Below are 26,537 nucleotides of genomic sequence, written 5' to 3' on the forward strand. Positions count from 1 at the left end.
GTAGCAGGCAGTCCCCTAGGGAGCATGTTAGCTTTTGGTAATTTTTCTGTGGAGTAAGTTATGCACAGGTCTCCTACTGCAATGAAGAGTCAAAGAGGAGTTCTGGCTCAGCATTTGTGCCCCACTCTGGTACACCTCATCTCTCCTTCCTCCTCCCTCTCCTTCATGAATAATCTCTGCTGCTTGGCCTTCTGCTCACTCAGCTGTCAGTCAGTGTCTCTAATTGCAGACCAGTCCTCTGCCTAAAAGAAACATTCAGATATAGTTGAAATGCCTAGCCAAATGTGTTGGAGCCATGGTCTAGGGGGAAATCACCTGGGTAGAGACCAAAGTTGGTCCTTGGTTTGATTCCCTTTATGAAAATGAAATATATATTTATTTTTCTCATTATTGTATAAAAAAACCTGAATTTGAAAACAAATTTAGACCTGATTGGGAATACTTTGCACTCTCAAAAATGATATGATAATAAGGAAAAAGAAAAAGTATATAACTATATCTAATTTTCATCAGAGGAAATTCCATCAGGTGATTTACCCCTAGACGACAGCTGCAACACATTTGGGAAATTCATCCATCTGAGTGTTTCTTTCAGACACAGGGGGATATTTATCAAGACTTGAGACTTTAGTTGGCTATACTTACTGTCAATAACAATTGTATAGATATCTGTCTCATATATTTGTTTTCATATAACTCATATAGTTAAGACTGTGGAGAATGAAAACGTATGCTTTAAAAGTGATTGTTTATTTACTGTGTAAACGGTACATAAAGCATAAGGTCTCGTGTTGTACCAATAGCTCAGTCCAATAATCCAAATAGTCATACTTGTATCATTCATGGAAAACAACAAGTCCTGTAATGCACATCAACACATCAGCTACAATCTCCCATATTCAGGGGAATATGCTGTATGGCTGGGTTCACACTACGTATATTTCAGTTAGTATTGTAGTCCTCATATTGCAACCAAAACCAGGAGTGGATTAAAACACAGAAAGGATCTGTTCACACAATGTTGAAATTGAGTGGATGGCTGCTATATAACAGTAAATAACTGCCATTATTTCAATATAACAGCCGTTGTTTTAAAATAACAGCAAATATTTGCCATTAAATGGCGACCATCCACTCAATTTCAACATTGTGTGAACAGATCCTTTCTGTGTTTTTAATCCACTCCTGGTTTTGGTTGCAATATGAGGACCACAATACTGACTGAAATATACGTAGTGTGAACCCAGCCATATAGGTGCGAAGCAGAGAGGTTCTTCTTCGCTCCCCTGAATGACCACCAACAGTTAATAGTGGAGATAAGGGGTCGGGTGTGCCCAACCCCTTTATTCTGGGAGCGATAAGCCACAGTCAGAGCTGGTTGTGGCTTATTCCTCCTCTCTCCATAGAAAATACAGGAATGCTTGGCTGCCCCGTGTGTTCCTGTGTATGGGGAGGACGGCTGACGGATGGGAAAGATGGTGTATGGCAACCTTTATAAGGTGCAAAAATGTGGCCAATCCTCAAAGGAACTTTACTATTAAATTAATGTGGTATTTATTAAAAATCAATTCATATAAAAATTGTTAAAATGGGCTTAAAAAAATCAATTCATGTATTGACACAATGTACTAACACACTTCATGAACGAACATAATAGAACTTAGTGAAATAAAAAAACATAAGAATAATGATATATGATGTTGATGATTAACGCTGGGCCCAGGTTACTAAACACCGGAATGTGTTGGGCAGACGTCACTCAATGTCTCTATTGTAAGTTTAAAACACTGTTAATGTCTTTGTAAAAAGTAAAAAAGTAATAGCAATATTGTAGAAAGAATGTTGGTGTGTTACACCTCTCACCAGATAACTGTGATGTCGTGCTGTCCACAGAGGTAATTTGCAACTTGTATTACGTCTGGGCAAGCTGTTCACAGGGGTGATTTGTGACTTGCAGTGCACCGGAGAGCTCTCAGCTTTATCGTGGAGTGTGCGTCTTAGGCAGGTCTGTGCAGGGCCATGACGGCTTATAAGGTATTGTTGCTGGATCGTATCACGGGGTTGTTCCTGCTTACGACCGCTGTGAGTTCAGAATAGCAGCTGTACTAGAGTTGTGATAGAGCGCTGTTAGATTCAAAGTTGCGCGGGAAGCGGCCTGTCAATCACCTTGACGTTATAGATGTTCTTGCCAGCAGCTTTGGCCAAAGGTGTAAAATAGCGGTAATGATTCTGGGGAGGTGTTTTATTAATATCAAATGATATATATTATGCTAAACGCGTTTCAAGGCAAACCAGGGCCTTTTCCTCAATAGCTAAATTTATAGTAACCTTTATAAGGTGGCCATCCCAGTGATCAGCTGTTACCCATGGGTCCAGCTTTTCAAACGCCACATATAGCTGTTATAATGGGGGCCTTTTACATTATGCCTCACTGTGGGAACGATAGGACCCACCCCCTTGACAATATTTGTTGCCCGAGTAAAGACGTTTTTTTATGAAAATAAAAAAAAACAGAGACAGGCAACAAAAGGTATGTTTAAAACTTTTTTTTATTGATATCTATTCAGTGGAGCCAAAAGCTGGCTAGGAAGTCTGGGGGTAAAAGTGTTGGTTTAAGACTACTAATAGCTCACCATTCCACGTCCTGTAACTCAGGACTAGGGACTAGAGATGAGCGAACCTCGAGCAGGCTCGAGTCCATCCGAACCCAAGCATTCGGCATAGCGGGGGCTGCTGAAGTTGGATAAAGCTCTAAGGTTGTCTGGAAAACATTAATACATGGATATGTTTTCCACATAGCCTTAGGGCTTTATCCAAGTTCAGCAGCTCCCGCTATGCTGAATGCTCGGGTTCGGATGGACTCGAGCATGCTCGAGGTTCGCTCATCTCTACTCGGGACACAGAGCTCCTCTCTCCAATTATTCTTATGTGTTATAGAGAGAAATATTTTGCCCATATTTATTATCTATAAATATAACATTGAAGTTTTAAACAGAATAGTCCCTCATTTTTGTTTTCTTCCCATTCTTCCTGCTATATATTACTGACTACCCTGACATTTGGAAACACTTTGCTACAGTACATTGCTCATCACCTTTAAGTCTTTTACAGTAATGACTCCCAACCCACTTTTGACTTGCGTTTGACATTTAATTTCCTTTATACCATCATCCTGCCTCTTGGTCACCGTGGCTCGAATGCAACATTCTCTATGTCTCTGGGTATCAATTTAAAAAAGCTCAGGAAATCCGTCTCTTGCTTCACAATCCTGCAATCCTCACCCATGCCTGTGGTCGTCTTGGCTTGTTTCCTAATTCTCTATTTAGGATGTGGTCTTCTAAGGAAACTTTTATTCTCCTCTTCAAAGTTCCCTCAAAAACAGTTCAACTGAGCTCCAGAGTTCCTTTTAAGAACTTTTCTCTTTGATTCCTGACCTGTAGGAAAGTGTTGAAAATAAACCAAGTTAAACTTGCCTGTTATTTTTTTTTTTTTTTATTTGCTCGCTAAATATAAAGTTTAAACAGAAATAGCCATTAAAACCCCATTAGTTCTGCAAGGCCATTTTCTCTGCTCGTTTTCTTTTACAAAAACACATTATTAATAAGAGCAAAGGTTGTTAATTTAGGTTAATAACATTTCACTCATACGATTCATTAAGATGCCAAAGTGACCTAGTTTGAAACCGCACTGCCTCGCTTTTCAATGAATGTTTTTCTATCCACAGAACCAATTGATAAAAGTGTTAATCATGAAAGGACAAATTAGACTGCAAATTGTTGTTTTGCTCAATTAATTAGGCCTTACTATTCATCTAAGAACTTGAAGGAGAATAAAAAGAAGTGTAGAAGGTATGTTTAGATCTCAATTTCTATAGATCAAACCGTCCGAGGAAAAAGAAATTTCAATAACAAAAAAGATGTAATGCCACGGGTGTTGTTTGGAGATATAGTCTGATCTAGCCACTGCCGATGCCGCAGTTGGTGTTTGGAGATTGTAGAAAGGAAAGCCAGAAAAGACTTTCTTCTGACTTCAACCTTTTTTTATCCGCTCAGTGGTGATTCACAGAATATTGTGATTTAATTAAATACATCTGAAATGTGAAGTTGTGAACTCAGCAGGAGAGAAGGCATTTTGGTTTTCAAAAAGTTGGATTTTTTTTTAAAACAAATGAAAATATTGAAATGCTAAGAAGCAATGACATAAAAACCGGAAAATAAGCATAGAATTTTATGTAGGGACACTGTAGAAGGTTTAAAGAATACCCAATGCATTTATTCATTAAAATACTGTATATATATATATATATATATATATATATATATATATATATATATATATAATAATAATATACTGTAGTTACAATAATGGTATGTTACATAGAACGATTGTTGGCAGAAAAAGAGAAAGACCACTGGGTCCATCTAGTCTGCCCTTTTAGTATTTTCCTTAAGTCTTTTAAGGCCATATTACACTACATGATTTTTGGCCGTGTTTGGCCGATATCAGCCGTTACCGCCCATAATCAGCTAGCGTAATTGAAGACAACGATCAGCCGACATGAACGATGTCGGCTGATTGTTGCTGTTGTTTGTCTTTGAACATGTTGAAAGACAAACAACCAAAATAGCAACGATCTGCTGCCGTCACTCTGTGGAATAGGAGCGGCTCTGCTTAAACTTAAAGTGCCAGTGCATCCCTAATTGGGTGTGCACATAATTACCTGCCTACAAAGCTGCACCTGTGCTAAGATTCCCTGTTGGAGCCTCTACATGCTTTCCATTAGTGTGTGGCCCAGCTCTCGTTTATAATTCCTGTACATTCCTGCCCGTGTATCCTGTCCGTATGTTCCTGCCTGTGCATCCTGCCCAATGGGTCCCGCCATTCCTGGTTTCTGCCATCTGACTCAGTTCCAGCCGAGCCTCCTGCTGAGTTCCAGCCTTTCTGCCTACTCGTCTCAAGCCAGGAGTAGTGACCTGGGGGTCGCCTGCCGCAGCAAGCCCATCCCGCCTTGCGGCGGGCACTGGTGAAGACCAGCTGCCCCTTAATCTCCACTTCCTTGTGCAGCTTACATCATCGCTAGTGGTGGCACAGCGGATCCACAACACTGAGCGTTACAGTCAGGGATTAAGTCTAATTTTCTCTATCAGCTCTTTATGGGGAACTGTATGAAAGGCTTTGCTGAAGTCCAGATAGGTGATATCCACAGCATCACTTTCATCCAGCACTTCTGTGACATAATCAAAGAAATCAATGAGATTATTTTGACATGATCGGCCCGCAGTAAAGCCATGCTGGTTTGGATCCATCAAATTGTTGATTCTTAGGTGATCCATTATCTTCTTTTTTTAGAAGAGTTTCCATCATTTTACTACTAGAAATATTAAGCTCACTGGCCTGTAGTTACTGGGTTCTTCTCTACTCCCCTTTTTGTGGATGTGTATACATTGGCTCTCCTCCAGTCAACAAGAACATCTCTTGTTAGGAGGGATTGGTTATACAGATCTGTCAGGAGGGCAGCAATCACAGATTCAAGTTCTTTAACCCCTTAACGACAAAGGGCGTATATTTACACCCTATTGCCGTTAAGGGGTTTCAGAAGGGGGCTGCGTGGCGACCCCGCTCTGAACCGCTGCGATCCTGGGTACCGCGTGTAGCCCGGGACCGCAGCTAATCAGGCAATCAGATGCAGCTGTCAAAGTTGACAGCTGCATCCAATTACCAGATGCAGCACTTCCCTGGGGTCTAGTGGCGGAGATCGCTCCCCAGGGACGTTGTCCCGGAGGAGCGATCTCCGTGTTTATTACCTGCCGGGGTCTCCGCCAAGATGGCGCTGACCCCCGACCTCGTCACTCTTTTGTTTGAAAAAATTGTAATAAAAAGCGATCAAAAAGTTGCATATGCGCAATCAAGGTACCGATAGAAAGTAAACATCATGGCGCAAAAAATTACACCTCACACAGCCCCATAGACCAAAGGATAAAAGCGCTATAAGCCTGGGAATGGAGCGATTTTAACCCCTTAAGGTCCAAGCCAATTTTCGTTTTTGCGCTTTTGCTTTTTCCATTTTATGTTTAAAAGTCCATAGCGCTTGCATTTTTTCACCTAGAGACGTATATGAGCGCTTATTTTTTGCGAAACCAATTGTACTTTGCAATTACAGGCATAATTTTTCCATAAAATATGTTGTGAAACCGGAAAAAAATCATTTGCGCTGTCAAATTGAAAAAAAAACTAATTTGTTTTGATTTCGGGGAGTTTTGCATTTACGCCGTTCGCCCTATGGTAAAACTGACTTGTTATGCATGTTCCTCAAGTCGTTACGATTACTATGATATATAACATGTATAACTTATATTGTATCGGATGGCCTGTAAAAAATTCAAACCATTGTTAACAAATATATGTCACTTAAAATCGCTCCATTCCCAGGCTTATAGTGCTTTTATCCTTTGGTCTATGGGGCTGTGTAAGGTGTCAGTTTTTGCGCCATGATGCGTTCTTTCTACCGGTACCTTGATTGCGCATATACGACTTTTTGATCGCTTTTTATTACATTTTTTCTGGATTTGATGCGACCAAAAATGCGCAATTTTGCACTTTGGGATTTTTTTTGCGCTTACGCCGTTTACCGTGCGAGATCAGGAATGTGATTAATTAATAGTTCGGGCGATTACGCGCGCGGCGATACTAAATATGTTTATTTATTTATTTATTTATTAATTTATATTTATAAAATGGGAAAAGGGGGGTGATTTGGACTTTTATTAGGGGAGGGGATTTTTTATTAATAAAAACACTTTTTTACTTTTTTTTTTACATACACTAGAAGCCCCCCTGGGGGGCTTGTATATACACAGCATTGATCTCTATGAGAGATCATTGCTGTGTATATACACAGCAAAGATCCATCAGATCGGTCATAGATTGCTATGGCCTGCTGCAGGCCATAGCAATCTATTGCCGAGCCGGGATCAGCGTCATTCCGACGCTGAGGCCCGGCACGGCCAGAAGAACGGATCTCCCCCCCGTGATCGCATCGCGGGGGGGAGATCCGACCCACTAGACACCAGGGATGTGATGTCTGAAGCCCTTCAATGCAGCTGTCAGGTTTGACAGCTGCATTGAAGTGCTTAATTAGCCGGCGCCGCAACGGGACCCGCGCCGGCTAACAGAGGCACTGCCCGGCTGCACGTGTCAGCCGGGATCAGCGCCGTTCAGAGCGGGGTCCCGGCGGAACCCCGCTCTGAACACCCCCCGCGGCGCCATGACGTATTAGATACGTCATGGGTCGCTAAGGGGTTAAGGAACATATATTTGTTAACAATGGTTTGAATTTTTTACAGGCCATCAGATAAAAGAAAACTTATACATGTTATATATAGTTTTAATTGTAATGACTTGAAGAACATACATAACAAGTCAGTTTTACCCCAGGCCCAATGGCGTAAAAACAAATACCCCCAAAATAAACAAAATGCTTTTTTTTTTTATTTCACCACACATTTATTTTTTTCTGGTTTCGCAGTGTACTTTATGAAAAAATTCAGCATGTCATTGCAAAGTACAATTAGTAGGGCAAAAAATAAGGGCTCATGTGGGTCTCTAGGTGGAAAAATGCAAGTGCTATGGCCTTTTAAGCACAAGAAGGAAAAAACAAAAACGCAAAAATGGAAATTGGCTCCGTCTTTAAGGGGTTAAAAACCCTGGGGTGGACACCATCTGGACCCATCGCCTTATTTAACTTCAAACAAGCAAGTTCCTCTGCAACTTCAGACTCTGAAAACTTTGGGGCTAAATCCATATAGCTGGAGGTAATGCTGTGTTCAACCATCCTGTGATTGTGAAGGCCTCCTTCTGTAAACACGGAATGGAAGTATTTATTCAAATAGTCAGCAACCACCTTATCTCCGCCAATAAACATAATTCTCTGCCATTACTTATTTAAGTAATGATGCAGCTATTCTTCTTCCTGTCACTTATATACCTAAATAAGGTTTTATTCCCCTCCACAGATTTTGCCATTTTTTTCTCTTTTGAGGCTTTATAAGCATTTATAACCTACTTTGCCCCCTTCAGCGGCTGTAGGGGAGTCCCGCCTCTGGTCCCTACGCTGGTAAGGTGTGACACAAAAAAGACAGAAAAACGAAAACAATAAGGAGAGGTAAACAGTTCTGATCAATAACAGTGGGCAGCTAAGGTACAAAAACAGAGGAAGTCGGGTAGTCAAGGTCAAGCAAAAATGGCCAGGTCAGGCGGCAAAACAGAGAAGTCAGAGAACGAGCAAAGGATCAGAAGAACTACAAGTAACAGCAAGGACGCGCTTAGCCTAGCTGGAACACTAATAGCCAGCGTCTGTCTGCTTGGCTTTCACACTATTTATGGAGGATCAGAGACTCAGCAGCTGATTGGACCTGCCCCTGATCCTCCACACAGCTCACCTGCACAGCAGCAGGTTAACCCTGAAGCTGCCAAGGCATAACAAGCAAGATGGATGAGGCTGAACAAACCTAAAATAGAACTGTGTTCAGACAGGGTTCTGAAACTCCACAGAAACACCAACTCAGCGTCTTCTCGGACGCACAGCCTGAACCGAGGAGTGCCAGTGCACAGTCCTTACAATTTGTTTTTGAAACCTAATTGTGGCTCCCAGTATTCAGTTACCCCCAAGACTTACAGTAGATCTGTAAAGTATGACAAAAATGCTTTTGGAAAGAAAACCATACAAGAACATTATGGTACCAGCAGGTAGCAAGAACCGGAGCTTACCTTAAGTTGTCTGGAATCAAAGATAATAGAATGAATGTTGACATAAACTAAGGATATGATGGCAGTTAAAAATTAAGTAGAAGGTAAAAAAAAAACAAAGAAAAGAATACAAGGAATGATGCTAACTGTCCATAATCTTTCCCTAGACTAATCTTTCCCTAGTACCACTTACAGAAACAACAAAATGGTTCTAGGATATAAAGAAACAATGCTGAGCATCAGCTGAAAAACTGAAACTTGCAAGACAAACTGAGCAAATACGCAGCAACATTCAAATACAAATACAAGAATACATAAAGTTTAACTAAGAAATACCTGAGAAAGTAGGAATAAGGACACTGACTATAGAACTACAGAAATACAATGACCTTTAAGTAAAAACAGTAGGAACTACTTTCCAGTCAAGATAGCTGATCCAGAGCAATGGAACAGCTGTGAAATGGTTGCACTGCAAATGTTCTGAACCAATAGTGGACAGGAGAAGATTTATGGGTATGAACACTGGCCTTTTAAGAAACTAAGCAGGAACAAACGCACCTTATGCATTGACAGAGGAACACAGCCTCTCCGAGGTGTCCTGCAGGCAGCCAGCATGCCATCTTACCATTGGAGTAACAATTTCTTTAATTGACTCCAGTTAGTTAGTTGGCCCATTAGTAGGACAATAATTAGAACAGTCCTTTACATGTAATCTTGTAAACAGTGAAATAAAATGTAATAATTGGTTTAGGAAAATGAGCTCCCACACCCACGGGTCCTCAGTGCAAGAGTACTTATATGTCTTTCCCAGAAAAAAGTTATGTCAGTAACTCCCATACAATATAACAGAGCAAGAGGCGTTGATGCATCTTCCCCTTCTCTTAGCTTCTGCATACAAGCAACCTGTACTGTAAAACAGGCATCAAGAAAACTGCATTCTTCCAATGGTGAAGCCCACTTTAGGCTATGTTTACACTATGAAAAAGTACGGCCGTTGTTGCCATCGGCCGTTGTGGAACAATGCCTATTGTTCTATGGGATCCCGGCCAAAACATATACACATTGTATACGCTCCGGCCGGAATCCCTTGCGGCGCCGCAAAGGACTGACATGTTTGTTTTTTTGCGGCCGCAATTCAGTGAATTGCAGCCGTATGAAACCCTGTCAGTTCACACAATGAAGCAAGCGGCTCCGGCCGCTTGCTTCATTGTGTCCTATGGGGAGTACTAATGCGGGCGTGAATCAGAACATTACGGCCATAAAGATCATCCGGCCGGTACTGCAGTACAGGCCGGGATGATCTTTGCAGAGACCGGCCGTTCCGTGACCCGGCTGGGATCTTACATAATGTGAACATAGCCTGACTCTGTAGGCCAAGCCCTGCATGTCCATCAAACTCCAAAGTACCCTAGGTCACATCTTCTTGACACTCTCTTGGTTCAAATAAAAGCATTTTTAGCAAGATAAACACACATACAGTACATGGCTTTGCAATGTATGGAATAAAAGTTCTTAGGGTTTTTTGTAATGTATGTTACAGTGCCTTTGAGTCAGTGAGCTTTTTTTTTTTTTTTTTTTAATTGAAATTTTAAGAATTTTTTAAGGCTGGCCTGAGAACTAGGCCGGAAGAAACAGACAAATAATAATAACTAAGGAAGAGCATTTTTGGGTAGTCACACTCGCTCATTCTGCTAATAGTGATTTCCTTACACACCCATCCTTACACCTCTTTGTCGGGTGTTGAAATTCAGTATGCCTGATGCCTGATCATCTATCGGCGGACAGCTGGCACACCCCCATAAGATAGTTGGCAGTAGTTGACAAAACCTGTGGGTTCAGCAGATTTTGCTCTTATGTGTATGGGCACCTTTAGTGGCAATAACCGTAATAATGTCATTTGACTAAATTCCAGTGTAAATCTAAGCTAACAAGTAATAACATTGGTAATTACCACAGAGAAAATAAAACTGAATTGACACTGGCATCAAAACTTATCCGGTCCAGTAGCCAGCGCCGACTGCCAACGGTAACTGGCAGCTGTGGCCGCAATATTATTTTGTTGTCCTCTACATCCTTATTTTATTGTAGTCAGCGACTTTATTATTTACCTTTAGTTCTTGCTTATATTAACACATTACTGAGTGTTTTATTCTTTTGTGCAGCCCTTTGTGCTAGCTGAAATGCGCAGTCAACCAAGAGGGTCTGTATACTGGATTATTTTTCAGGTGTATGTTTATTCGGTTTCATAGAATCATAGGTAGACATATTTTTGTTTCCATGGCAACAGATCTGCGTTCCAAGGTTTCTGCTTTTGCCCTTATCAGGTAACAGACAGCTGAGATGTATCCAGAGCTGAAACTGTCTTTTGATGTTGTCGAAAATTGAACATTTTTACCCCCCGGATTAGCAGAAAAAAAAAGACAGAATGTTACATCTGAGGAGAGAGGCGCTAGAAATATGTTAAGGGAACTTGTCAGCAGTTTAATGTCTTCAGTGTTTTCTTTACTTATTACTTTTGATCAGGAAATCCATAGCTGGGATGTTTTGAAGTGAAGCTGATCACACAATGCCCCCTGCTGGGACCCCCAGTCTTCAGCTGTGATCTATAGGAAATCTATGGCCATTCACCCGTCCACAAAATACTATCCATGTACGCACAGTATTCTGCGGATCAGACCTCAGAGCTTTTGGTATCATCATTCTACTTTACATAGGCAAAATATCTTCCTACAAAAACAACAAAAATGTCATCACATTCCAAGATCTATAGCTTTCTTATGGATGGATTGTCGGGCCAGACTGAACATTAGTGAGCGCACTGCTAATAATTTCTGTGGCCTTTCAAGGACATAGTACTGTATTTTGTTCTCTAAGTGTCCCCACATAGTATAATGCTCCCTAAGTGCCACACGCAGTATATTGCCTCCTTTGTAGGGCCCCTACACAGTAAAGCACCACTATACAAGGAACACATAATTCCATCACACCACTACTGCCATTGCTACCACATAGTGACTGGATAATATCACCATACTGGTACTGAATAAAAAAACACTATAACAGACCAACATACCACAGCTACATAAGGGACAAATAACTGTGCCACACAATGGCCACATGTTGACTGAATACCGCCATACTTATAATGAATAAGGCCATGTTCACATCATGTAAGAGACCAGCCGTTCTGTGACCCGACCGAGTCACGGAGGGGCCGGTCTCTGCTAAGGTCATCCCGGCGGGTACTGCAGTACCGGCCAGATGATCTTTATGGCTATAGAGTTCTGATGCGGGCGCATCGGCGCATGCCCGCATCAGAAATTTCCATAGCACACTGTGAAGCAAGTGCACTGACATGGTTTCCTACGGCCGCTATTCAATGAATAGCGGCCGCAGAAAACTGACATGTCGGTTCTTTGCAGCGTCGCTTGGGATCCCATGGGATACTATGTGTATACGCTCCGGCCAGGGACCTATAGAAGGACATGCAGTGTAGGTATGCGTACAAAGTAAAGCTGTTGTTGCCGATTGCAACAACGGCCGTACTTTTCTGCTGTGTGAACATAGCCTCAAACTGTACACAGACCAATATCCCACATACAAAACATTAATATCATGGTGATCCCAGCTCTACACAGGCTCTGCAGACAGTATAAGAGATTACATTGCAGTTATATTTAATGACTCTTTCCTTTTCTTCTCTATCTGGCTAAGTTTTCAAGCCAGGGCTCGTCTCCGTAGAGTCTGGCAGACAAATATCTTAGGCGCTACTATTTTCCAGCTTTTTTATTACCTTTTCCCTACCCTCAGTACCCTGGATAAAGCTTCCTGTATGTAATTAAGTCCTGGTCCCAATCAAGTGGATGCCTGCAGTAGTTACCCCCCCCCCCCCCAATTAAGTTAATCCCCCAATTCAGTAGATGCCCTAGCAAGTAATTATCCCCCCACATACACACAGTTAGAAGATGGCCCCAGCTGGTAGTTGACTCGGCAATTAGGGGAGTTCCTGCTCCTGTATGTACATTATGTAGTCTGCAACACAATGTACGTAGATGAGCAGGGATTTCAGTTTACCACCGAACTCCCTGCTCCTATACAATAGTGAGCGGTGATGTGTACAGGTTGCACAAGCCTGCCAGCAGTAATAGGCCAAGATGAAGCTTTATCTCCTCACTTGCAGAGATCAGGGACATCACTCAAGCCAGTGTGCTGCTGTTCACCTGATCTATAAGGTACTGGGGGCTGTTTATAGCGCTCTGGGGTGGTGACAGGTCCTCTTTAAAGGAAAATAATGATAACGAGCTAACATTAAAAAATTCGTAAAAAAAAAAATCAGACCCCAACAATTTAGTGCTGTTAATGTTTTGCCCAAAAATTATGATTTTAATTGGGCACTTCAAGGAAAGCCTCTAGTGCATTTACTCCTGTAATACACTCCCCGTCTTTCAGAGAGATCAAGTGTCTGACAGATGGAGCAGCACTTATAACAAAGATGAATATGTTCTAATTAATTCTGATGAAGCCACAGTCATGTTTTCATCACTGCGAGCAGAACATATGCAGATGGCATTTATTGTAGATGAACGGCACCTAATTATGTAATTCTAAATCTGCATCCTTACTTGCATCGTAGCATTCTGCACAATTATACAATATATTTAGAATTCTTTTGATATCACAAACCCAGCAGTGATTTTAGAGATCATTCTTAGTGCCTGTAGAGCACTCCCTACTATTGCAGAACTTCCCCCGGTCAAAATCTAGGTCATATCTTTGAATGGAATTTTGTGAAAATTACATACCGGTATATGTGATAAAAATCCACCCGTTCCTGAAGAAGATTTTTAGTTAGAGATGACTGCAACCCATCTGACACATGTGAACCTACCCTTTTATGAATCATGTGTCCCAGATTATTTTGAGAAAAATACTGGATGCAGCATTGGATATGATCAGAGTATTACCCACAAGGTTAGTATAGGTTGAAGAAACCTTTTTTAATATGTCCTGCTAGATATATGAACATATGGACATTTTATAGGAGTAGTATTGAGCAGAAATGTCAAACTGCTTGGGTTCGGTAACATTCTCCCAACTTGAACCCTCGCATTTGATTCCATGTGGCTGCAGAACCCTACGGAGTCCTGGAAAACATGAATACAGCTGCAGGTTATGTCCCCACTTTGTGAGACACCGGCATTACCGGCTAAGATGATCTTCTCAGACACTGCCCGTTCCATGACCCAGCCTGTTCACGGAACGGGCAGTGTCTGAGAAGATCATCTTAGCCGGTAATGCAGTACCAGCTGGATGATCTTTACTGCGGCTGAATTCGGATGCATCCATGTGCGCCCGCATCTGAATTCCCCGCTGCTCACAATGGAGCGTGCTCTATTGTGTGCATTGACAGGTTCTCTGCGGCCGCTATTCAGTAAATACTGGCCGCAGAAAACTGACGTCAATTTCTTGTGGCACCGCTAGGGATCCCGGCGGGAGAGTATACTATGTGCAGCACCACGTAAGTACCGTAGTAATCGCATCCGTGATCACTATGGTACTTTCGTAGTGTGAACATAGCCATAAGCTGTATCCATCTTTCTTGGCAGCCCTAGGGTGGCATCCAACTTCTGCAGCTGCAGGGAATCAAATGCTAAGCGTTAGGGTTGGGAGAGTACATTGCAGAACCCAAGCAGTTTGACAGGTCAGCTCAACAATATATAGGAGTATCCCTCACTCCATTAGCCAGAGTAGAGAACTCAGCTGTTGTAACTTCTTCGGACCTGGCCTGATTATTTATTACATGGTCCTCCATTCTCTTCAAAGGCTTACATGTCGTACTATATGTCCTCTGGAATTGACTAATTTCCTCCTCCATATAGCTGGCTCAGGCCTGTTACAGTATAAGGCTATGTTCACACAATGTAAAACTACGGCCGTAGTTCTCGCCGCAGAACTACGGCCGTAGTTTTGCGTTGTGGAACAATGCCTTATGTGCAATGGGATCCTGACCGGAAAAAACTTACAGGTCAGTTTTCTGCTGCCGGAATTCAGTGAATTCCGGCCGCAGAAAGCCCTGTCAGTGCACACAGTGAAGCGAGCGGCTCTGGCCGCTCGCTTCACTGTGTGCTATGGGAAGCTCTGATGCGGGCGCACGCTGATGCGCCCGCATCAGAGCTCCGCGGCCGGATGGATCATCCGGCCAGTACTTAAGTACTGGCCGCGATGATCCGGGCTAAGACCAGCCGTTCCGCGACCCGGCCTGGGTCACGAAACGGCCGGTTGTTCACGTAATGTGAACATAGCCTCAAAATGGGTTTTCTTGGTGACACAACTACTTTAAATATCTAAATGCAAGCTGTAAAATCATATACAATCATAAAAACAATAATAAAAAGTTGAAACCACAGTTGACTCCAAAAACTTGCAGCAAGTATTGCTATCATATGTCTGTTTAAAAAAAAAAAAAAAAGAAAAAAACTAGAACCTTGTGGTTTTCCCCTGTTAACTCCTATGACTGATTCTATTACTTTGTCTTGTAATGTGCAACAAAGCCCAGGGGATACAAAAGAGTTGAAACAAACCTTTGAAAATGAAGCCCTATTTAGGAATAAATAGTTTATAACCGAGTGGGACACGTTGGCTGCTCAGACCATTGCATGCATTTTTAATATGTTACCTCAGGGCAAGGTTTATGGGCTCTGTGGCTAAAGAGTCAGTGGGAAGATTAGAGCTGGGATTAATTGCTCGGGCATGGAAGAATTTTGTATGTTTTGTAAAAGTAATTATTTGTTAAGAGTGACTCTTGTCTTTATTGGCTCCAGATATTCTCATCACAGAGGCAAAGTACAATTGTATTGATCTATTGCTGCAAATGGTGAGACGGGGCCCTTCCTGTCTGCTGTCATTGCTGCTTGAATTCACTTCATGTTCAGACTTTACTGTCTAAGTAGATTTCAGAAAAGCAGAGGACTGAAGCATTCATTTCTTTGGAAAAAGACACAATTCCAGAGATAAAAACAAAAACAAAACAAGTTTATGAGTTACTTCTATGATAAAGTCTTAAAGGGGCCATCCCATCTAATAAAGTAATGTATTTTTGTTAGAATTGCAATGCCTGGGGGTCATATCAATTACAGTTATGCAGTAGTGGTGGAGAACTGTATTCTTCATGTACAGCATTACCTAGTTACCTGGCTGTACAGAAAACTGAAACTGGTTCTGTTCGTGGTAATTTGGCATGCTGCAGTACCCTTCATAGCTGTGGCCAGTGCTTTTTATGCAGGGGAAATGTGAATGGGATGTAATGCTAAGCCAGAACTGCTTCCTCTTCAAACTCTTTGGGGACCCCAGAGGTTGAATCCCCAATGATCACAAGAATTAAAGGGACTCCTGAGCTTGTTAGGGGTGTCAAGATTTTTTGGGGGGTCTTGTGGTTCCCTACAAAGTGGGTAACTGAGGTGCTGTGCAGAGAAGACAGTGTAGGGGAACACAACACCAACACTGCATCACCTACATTAGCAAAATATTGGTGGCCTAAATAATGGATCCCCACTTATAGTAATGTGAGGCATATAATAGTCATTTGCAATGATTTTATGAGATCGGAATATCCCTTTAACAATGGACACTCTAAGTCTCGTTTCAAAATGTCCATCGAATTAAGAGCACAAGAATATTTAAATAGTTTGGGTAGCTATTAGTGATACAAAGTGGAACTCATAACCAGTAACCGATGGACCAACCACCAATAGACCGCCATGTGTCGACTAAAATTTATTACAGAGAATAAAGTATAATATGCAGTATTTTGTACCTTTCTCCTATTAACACTTAGAACTTGGAAGTATAATATGGCTGCATAGTCACAGCTATAGGTTGTTTGATGCCATCATTGTGACATCTAAAAGCTGTGCTGGACTTGTGCCAAAGTCTTTCAACTTCATTGCGCTAATGAGAGTTTAATAACATCCACTTTACATTGGAAGGGTGACAAATGATGAAAGAAGAGACTGTTACCTTTGCACACCCTTCGCAAGTACAAAATGTTCTACTATAATCTACATTAGATTTGCCTACGGACATAAGTAGGCTGTAGATTCATTGCACTGCAATGAGCGTCTTTTTAATTTATTTCTTGGCCTCCATAAATATTTGTCCCCTGCTGTGTAATTAAAGTTTTGTCCATGTTCCTTGACATTTTTCTTCTATTTTTTTTTTCACATTATCCATAATGGTAGTCCACTAACTAAATTAACTAAATTAAACTGCATCTATTTATAGCAAGGACAGGTCTGCTATTTATTATGTATTATGTCTTGTCAATTTTAAAAACTTTAAGCAAAGTATGTTCCATATATATATATATATATATATATATATATATATATATATATATAGTTACTGTAAATATTTGGCTATTCATATACCATGACATATACAGAATAGAGGGGGCCCATAGTAAATGTAAAAGTGGACCTGTCAGTAGTGAAAAATTAGGCCATAGTTAGGGCCCTATTACACGGAGCGAAAATCAGCTGAATTGGGCCGATACGGACGATTATTGCCCTGTGTAATAGAAACAACAATGAACCAATGAAATGATCATCAGCTGATTGTTGGTTTAGATTTGGACCGAAAATCTTTGGGGGACGACCGTGCAGGAGAGAAGACTGGGAGCGGGGAGAGGTAAGGTATCTTGTGTGGGTAAGAGCTGCATGGACATTGCTAGCAATGCATCTCTTGCTGCCCAATTATCGAGCTGTCTAATAGGTCCAGTAAATAAAGCACTGATCTAGCAGATTAGCGCTCATTTTCTAAAATGATCGGACCGCAATCGGCCCGTGTAATATGACCTTTAGATAAGGCTTCTAATCAGCAATGGGCATACCGTTTTTTTTATCTCCAGGGTTAGCCAGCCCCTATTTACTGGCCCTTTTCTCACTTGGACAAGCCTTAACACTGCCTTTTTGAATTAGTTTCACTATATCCATTTCGGTCAATTTAATTTTACGTGATTTGATCAGTTGGTCCTTGTGTACGTTAGAAAACAATTTGGTAAAACAATGTATCAGTTTCAATCCTTTTTTAATAAAGTGATTCAATGGAAATCGGTTCCTGCGGTATGGCACACAATAGCATCCATTTTTACTATTTGTTATTGCATCCATTTTTTTTCTTTAAATCCATTATACGTTAAACAGACAGCAAAAACACAGTGAGGACCTATCCTAAAAGGCGGTAATAAAGTGCTACTGTCATTTGCAATAACTTTTGACATGTCATCAGATCGCATCAGGTGCTCTTCCTAACAGTCTATGAAGCAAAAGAGTTGAAAATGGTGTGGGAGTGAGTGGTGTTGTTGTGCACTCTCCAAAGCGGGATCTTGGGATTGCAGCAGGTCTCTGCAATTTGAGAGCTGGTAAATCCTGTAACTTTTTACATATCCAATGACAGTAATGCTTTAAGAGCAGCTGTGCTGGCTAACCCTGGACTTAGCTGTGTTGCAGGAAACTCTCTAATTTCAGTCTTATATCTTGGCACTGAAGAGGACTATGGAGATTAAAAAGTCCAGAATCTGAATAAAAAGCCATATCTAGCCATGGGTTTATTTGCACCCCTCTTTACTCACTTCAAAATGGGCCCACTATAGAGCCTGGGTTTTGCCTTCCTAAAATAGAAGGATATAACTTTACACATTATGTGATTTGGGGGCCATATATAATGGCTTATCATTATCTCTGTGACACATAAACAGTATACATGTGTATTGGGTTCTGAAGGAATAGCTGTCAGATGAATGAAGGCCTTATTCTTCCTTCATAGCTTTTCCATGGCACATAAGCCTTTTTCTCACTCCTCTTTTGCAGACACTGCAGTTTTTTTTTTTAACCAAAGGAATTCTGTAGGGTTACTTATTTTCCTCCAAACAGCATAGGAGGAATAGGATCAATCTATGTACGCCGAGCTCAATGCATAAACGCATATGTTCAAATACCAGACTGGGGAAGAAATATAATCTGCATGATTTTTACTGATAAATGAGTGGTGGCAGATTTGGAGGCTTACTATATTTAGACATTTGGAGGCTTACTATATTTAGCCATTTCTCTAGGGTATTTTATGATGTGTATAATAAAGGATACTAAGAACAACAGAACAGTTCTGTGGATGAAAACATTTTGTTAGTCGTTACATCAGGCCTCTTTGTTACTATCTATGGCAATATTGCCCAGTGAATGAGTTGCAAATGAGAGACATCAAAGGAGAATTTCCAGGCTCTATCTAGATGACTGTAAGAAAAGGAACCCCCACCCCCATTATAGCAGTGATGTGCATAGGAGCATCTCAAACCCATAGCATCTCAGACCTTGAAGTGGATGGAGTAGAGCAGATGTAGACTACATCAGTTTCAAGTCTTGCCAGCCAAGAACAGGAATCCAAACTTTGTAAAAACAAAAAACAAAAACTGAGGACAGAAATATACAGCATGATTTAAAAGACCTCCTTTTTATAGCATAAAGCAGATGGGGGTAGTATCCAAACTGAAAGCATTGTCATGATACCCAAATAATGGGAACACAGTTAACTTTATGTGTACATTGTTACACAGTAACATACTTAAATGATACTTAAAAAATTTGAGAAAGTTTATTATTGCTCTTCGTTTCATCTTGTTTTTGTCTTGTACAGGAGAGCTGCTCCATCTGCTGAGTTCTCAGTGGACAGGAGTCGACATCTGATGTCTTTCTTGGCTATGTTGGGTCCAAGCCCAGACTGGAATGTTGGACTCTCTGCTGAGGATCTCTGCACCAAAGACTGTGGCTGGGTCCAAAGAGTCATCCAGGATCTAATCCCATGGGATGCAGGCACTGACAGCGGGGTCACGTATGAGGTATTTTCTTGTGCTGTAGTTTTGTAGTTGCATTTTCCATTTTTGATTCCAAGAAGAACATTCTTTTAGGGCTTTTCATTCAAGAATTTTTGTCTTGTAGCAGTCTCTAAACTATCCAGAAATATTTCTCAATAGAGAATAATTGTGTATACTACTTATATATATAAATGTGTTTCTTAAAAACAACACCCTCTTGGTCTTTAAATTGGTCAATGATTGTACAGGTCCTAAATATGTAGTTAGGGGTAGTGCGGCGCTCAGAAATTATTCACAGAATAACACACATTACAAAGTTATACAACTTTGTAATGTATGTTATGTCTGTGAATCGCCTCGTTCCCCGTGTCCCACCACCCCCACCCGTGTACCCGGAAGTGTTGGTGCATTATACATTACCTGATCCATGTCGAGGGCCATCCGCCATCTTGTGCCAAACGTCATCTTCGGATGGACGGCCGAGTCGCTGCCGCCCGTCCCCCCTCCGCCGCGTCACAACTGTGCTCACCCGCGATTGGCTGAGCACAGTTATGCTCAGCCAATCGCGGCTGAGCATCGGATGACGCTGCAGAGGGCGGCCGGCATTCGGGACAGTCGGAGCTGTTCGCCGGCCGCCCGAAGAAGACGTCACTCGCTGAGGATCAGAGACGCTTTTCGGCATGTTACAGGTGAGTATAGCGCATCACACCTCCGGGTAAACGGGTCGGGGTGGTGGGACATGGAGAAGGGGGCCATTCACAGACATAACATACATTACAAAGTTGTATAACTTTGTAATGTGTGTTAGTCTGTGAATAATTTTTACCGCCGCACTACCCCTTTAATATCTTATCACTCAAGTCCTACATGGAGAAGCCAGGGAGGAAGTTTGATGTCTAAACTTCTAATATATTTCACTTGGCTTCTTTCTATATTATTAGTTACTAGTTGCTCATTATACGCTATCACAGCCATGAGCTTCACTGTTCCTCTTTTCACCTCATACTATAAAATATCTACATAAAGTCCATTTTGAGCATTCTCCAATCACAGGATGGTATTGACTCTAACTTTGACATCACCCCATGGTCCATTTTGTGGCAAACGATACCTGATCCTGATACCTGATCGCAGATCCTCCTATTGTAAATATTTCTTAGAAAGTTGGGAGGTCTTAAAACTGTTTATTAAACAATGTTGTTACAAGATTCATATTGCTGCCATTGGATGAAGGTAATGGCCAAGACACAGTGTGGCTGTAAGCTCTGATCAACTGTTATTTTGAGCCTATTACATGGCTCGGTTTTTGGGCCAGCATAAATGATCGCTGTATCTTTTCTTTATCCTTGGGAAAACCACCTTGTAAAATCCCTAGTGACATTCCAAGCCTCTGTTCACACATTGAAGCAAATGAAAGCTGCCTTAATGAGTTATTAGACTTCATTTTGGTTTATGAAGATGAACTCAGGGCAGTATCAGGGCAAAGTTGGGCAATTATTGTGGTCTAAGGCGGGGTTGACAGCATGCTTTTGCTGTCCATTGAACATCTCTGTTTTATGGGGGGAAAAAACGGATGCAAAAATGGATGCAATTGTGTGCATCCGTTTGGATCCATTTTTCCATTGACTTCCATTATTAAAAAATAAATAAATAAATGGATGAAAATTGATCCATTTTTTGTTTTTGTTTTGTTCAGCATACACAAAAACATGGTTGATCTCATTATTCTGTACGTTAGGCTGGGTTCCCACTGCATTTTTGCAGTCCGTTTAAAGCATTCGTCTTTAATTAGATAATTTTAATGTACAGAAAAATGTGGTCAACCACGTTTTTGTGTGCACTAAAAAAAAAAAAAACAACAACAAAAATTCATCGGCTTCGATGAGTTTTTGTATACTGGAAGTCAATGGAAAAAAATGGATACACGCAATTGCATCAGTTTTTGCATCTGCCCCCCCCCCCATTTCATGGATATGTTAAACGGACTGCAAGAACGCAGTGTGAACCCAGCCTAACTCTTCTGTGACACATCATGTTAAAAGTATTGACCATGTTGAATTTCAACATCATTTATTTTATTTTTTTTATCTCAAGCCACTGTCAAAGGTGTCCCTTTCCTCATTGAGTACACATGCATGTTTGATCAAACCATTGGGGGAGCCAATAGGAATAGCTGCTAGCTGAATGAGCATTTGACAGCTATTGAAAATATATGGCCTCCATTACTTGTGTACAATTTTCATAGCACAAATTAAGCTTTTGTTATTCTTTTTTCTTCTATAGATTTTCCATTATCACAGCAACAGAAATCACTCAGTGTGTAACCAGAGTAACAAATCTAGGTCATCTCCAGCAGATACAGATGAATTTATTGCATGCGTATTTAGTTAAACTCAAGTAGTTTTTAGACAGGAGACTGACATAGAATTGTGATTCATTAGTAAATAGCTTGTCAAACAGTGTTTAGATAGCTCCTCTTAATACTTATCTCGTGATTGTGGCAGCATTACCATTTAGAATGTTACATGAAAGCAGAATTATTTAAGAAGGTCCAGCTCTGTGCAGCTTATTTCCATTCACATTAAGTCAACCATTTCTTCTAAGGAATACATTAGTGGAGGTCAGTAAACAGATATTTCCAGAAGAGCATTCAAGACATAGATGCAAGAAACGTACAAAGTATAAGGTGGCACAATAATATTTTTAAGAACATTCTGTTAGTGTTTTCTATTAGATTTCTTCTTCTTTTTCTTCTTTTTTTTGTTAAATGAAAAAAATAGATTTATGCTAGTGAAATCATGGCTATGGATCAGATAAAGAATATGTGCTGTGTAGCCACACGCTTGTCATCAACTGCTTAAAATGAACCTGTCACTAGGAGCTAAAAAAAAAAAAAAAAGAAAAGAAAAAAAAGAAGATAAAAAACACTAAAGGCGTACTTGGATTCATGATATGGTGATGTTCAGTTTTTTCTTATGTTGTATGGATTCATGTAAAGCAGAAACTACATTGACATGTATCACAATCAACTGAGGTCTGTGATATACGTAAACAATTCAGGGAGCTCTGCTAAAGCATCCTTTAAATAGTTATTGTCGCTTCAACATACGGTACATAAATCAATAATGGGAACAATTATAGGAGACTGTATAATGTATACCGTCAGGAAAGAAATATCCCATTGTCAGGTGTTTTTCTGCTCTCCCTCTCTTTTAAAGTGACTCTGTACCCACAATCTGACCCCCCCCCCCCCCAAACCGCTTGTACCTTCGGATTGCTGCTTTTAATCCAAGATGTGTCCTGGGGTCTGTTCTGCAGCTGATGCAGTTATTGTCATAAAAAGCAACATTTAAATTTGCAGCCCCGTGCCCTGTGGCCGTGGCTTAACTTGTGTATGCAATAGCCTGGCACCACCTCTCCGTCCCTCCTCATCATTAGGGAATGCTCCACGCAGTTTGCCTACTATTCGTCAGCTGTGTCAGCCCAGCACATGGGCTGGATCGTTAAGGCACCTGTGCAATGTTCAGACAGGAGACAATCTGCCTGGAGCATTTCTAATGATGAGGAGGGTGGGGAGGAGGGATGGAGGTGTGGTGCCAGCCTAATGCATACACAAGCTAAGACACAGCCATAGGGCAAGGGGCTGCAAGTTTAAAAGTATTTTTTTATGACAATAACTGCATCACTTGCCGAACGGACCACAGGACAGATCTGGGATTAAAAGAAGCTATCCGAAGGTACAAGCGGTTTGGGGAGGGAAGATTGTGGGTACAGAGTCGTCTTAAACCTATTCTTCACTCTGAAAAACAACACAAATCTGTCCTGAGGTGTTAATTAAACTAGCAGGTCACAAAGTGATCAGGTTACATGCTGCTCATGAAAAGCTATGGAAAGGTGAGGGGAAAAAGAAAGAGGAGGTGACATAGCTAGAGAGGTAAAGAAGCAAAGAGACTTCCGAAAGACTGTAGGAGAATGCAGTGAGTATTAGGTCTCATCCAAGGGTTTGAGACACAGTTTAGACTGTTGAGTACTGCTCTGTAATGTCATTCATGCTCTTGCTTCTGAGGGTGTGCTATAAAAAGGGAAGCTGGATGCAACACTATGTTCGTATGCAGTGTAGGGAGACATCATGGCAGCTAGTCTCCACCAACTAGCTCAGGGGAAACCTAAAAACAGACCTGCAGGCTGCAGAGGAGCAGTTCTATAAAAATTAATGTCACAAGCAAGTTATATAATGGCTAGAAATAGCTCTACTACTCATGTATACACGCACTTTATCTTATCTTCAAATGCTATGTTAAATGACAGGTACACATAGACAATCTATTATCAAAAATATCCCATTGTTTCTCTATATTAACTATAGCAGTGTGCATATCCCATAGTTATCATAGACAGGATTACAGTAAACAGTAAAAAAAAAAATTTTTTAAATAAGTCTATGTACCCATTAGGTAAAAATCAGAGCAAATAGTGTCCGTTGTTCCAAAACAACGGCCAATATTAATGTTTATGATCATTAATTATGGACATTGTTTTACAACAACAGCCATTATTTGTCCTTATTTTTACATAGCGGGACATAGGCTAAAACTGAAGGCAAGATTACACCATTGACAGTAGGTAATAGGTCACTCCATACACAGTGACCTTTCAATATGTCATGGAGCATACCCACAACACTCTCCTACAGACATCAATAGGGTTCTTCTATCCAAGTGCCTGCTGTAAAGCAAAGGTCTGTGGTCAGATGGCTAAAGAAAACAAATTAATGATAATGTTATCTATTATAGTTGCAGGGAACAATTACATCCAGCTATTTCATATAAAGCCCATTTAGTTCAATGGTATGCATAATTATCTTCTTAATGTATTTTCCATATTTATTAATACTATTCTATTATCAACTGCCCCATTACCTAAATTAAATGTAGTTTATTTGGCCGTATTGGAGCGAAATGTGAGCCAATATATTGAGTCACTTAGCAATAAGCCAGACTAATTGTATTTTAGCATCATAACTAAATCTAGTGTCCAAGAGCATGGCGGTGCTTTGTTCTGTGCATGCTGTAGAAGCATTTATGTGATGTGTGAATTAGGTTATTTTTGCATGTGCTGTGTGTAGACCATTGTGACTAGTGATACCTTCCAAGGGTACAATTATCTGGGGTTTGGGGGTTACAGCTGTACATGAGCTCCGGAGCCTGAGGGGTCCTAAAAGATCCCTCTATCAAACATGCCAAGCCAGTTCTATAACTTTATCTATATTTGTGGGCCCCTTTATACATTTTGGGATCATTGCGCTCACTTGGAGTGCAGGAAGTTTTTTAATTGAGTTATTTCATTTTTGCTGTCGGCTGCTTGTGCTTTCCACATAGTTACAGTAAGCTGCATTTTCCTTTACTGCATTACAATTTACTGTCACCTGGAGGGCAAAGACTTTTTATAACTTTGTGTTTACCTGTGACATCACTATGTACATTATCCCTCTATTGTGAATTTACTGTATGCATTCTCCCTGCCATGTGATATCACTGTGTACATTTGCACTGCACTTAGCCCCATATTATGACATTACTGAATGTCATGGACGGCGCCACGACCTGTACCACAAGCTGCGCCCGCCCCCGCTCTCCCTGTGCCCGCCATGTCCCTGATGCAGGTCCACCTGCACTCTGTCCCCCACCCAGCTAAGTAACTTATCAAGCCAGACTCCTGCTCTAGCTCCTTTCTGCTTTTCATGTTATAAACTCAATTGCTGCTATTGCTGGAAAGGGATTCCATTTAACCTTCTGCTATGGGGCCCCATGTTTATGTTCCTGATCTACCTGCATGTCCTAGTCCTAGTGAACTTCTCCTTTAAATCAAATAAATCTATAAAAACATGATAGTAAAGCCAGTGTTAAAATTTTCTGATTTTGTGCCCTTAGTCTTCTCCTAATGACATTATTATATATGCCATCTCTAATGTTATTACAGTTTTTTACTTTTATTATAACTAGAGAAGAGCGAACCTCGAGCACGCTCGAGTCGATCTGAACCCAATCATTCGGCATTTGATTAGCGGGGGTTGCTGAAGTTGCATAAAGCCCTAAGGCTATGTGGAAATCATGGATATAGTCATTGGCTGTATCCATGTTTTCCAGACAACCTTAGAGCTTTATCCAAGTTCAGCAGCCCCAGCTAATCAAATACCGAACGTTCGGGTTCAGATCGACTCGAACCCGAACCCGGTTCACTCATCTCTAATTATAATATTTCTTTCTTAAAAAAAAAAAAAAAGACTGAAGAAAAATCAGCCCAGAGGATCTCCCAGGTAGTTTGTTGATCTGTCCCCTCAGGGCCAATGACATGTCTAACTTGTCATTTTAGTGATACAGATGACGAATATAAACTCATGTTTTACTGTCGCTTACAAAAAATCGTGGAAATATATCTCTGAAACAGTCTAAAGCACTGTTCAGAAACATATGCTGAAGATCCCTGACTGTGCCCAGGAACACATAAAAGGGGAAAAAAGGTGTTATTTTTAGCAGGGTTCTCTCATCCATAACCCTATTAGATAATTCGGTGTTAACAGTAGGTAGTCCTCCATTAAAAACTCTCGTCTAATTGGCAAATAGAAGCAGCTACAAATAACATCTCTTGCATCAGAGAACCCAGCACATTTGTGAATAACATGGCCGGCTCATAGGTTTCAATAGTTTCTATGTAATCCTTTTAATAGCACTCCATGGGAATTGAGCCCTTGCTGCCAGATTTTTCCACCTATTACTTGATAGTGACTGCCCCCAATGGAGTTTATTACAATGTGCCAATGGCATTAACTCTTGAGCACAAATTAGTTGTTTTTTCCTCCAGAATGTAAGTGGTATGTTCATTATTTCTGTGATTGTCTTAGTTCACACTGTTGGGGGTCTTTATC

At 40.9% G+C, this 26,537-nt stretch overlaps 1 protein-coding gene across 1 annotated transcript in view; it reads left to right on the top strand.

Annotated features, from left to right (window-relative positions):
* SPON1 (spondin 1) overlaps positions 1 to 26,537 on the top strand; it is a 280,785-nt gene that overhangs the window by 231,857 nt on the left and 22,391 nt on the right. The window contains exon 8 of the mRNA XM_069965794.1: positions 19,435 to 19,636. Within this exon, the coding sequence (XP_069821895.1) occupies positions 19,435 to 19,636 (202 nt within the window). The remainder of the gene's footprint in view (positions 1 to 19,434; positions 19,637 to 26,537) is intronic.

This window comes from Dendropsophus ebraccatus, chromosome 4, assembly GCF_027789765.1.
Source record: "Dendropsophus ebraccatus isolate aDenEbr1 chromosome 4, aDenEbr1.pat, whole genome shotgun sequence".
NCBI classification, from domain to species: domain Eukaryota; kingdom Metazoa; phylum Chordata; class Amphibia; order Anura; family Hylidae; genus Dendropsophus; species Dendropsophus ebraccatus.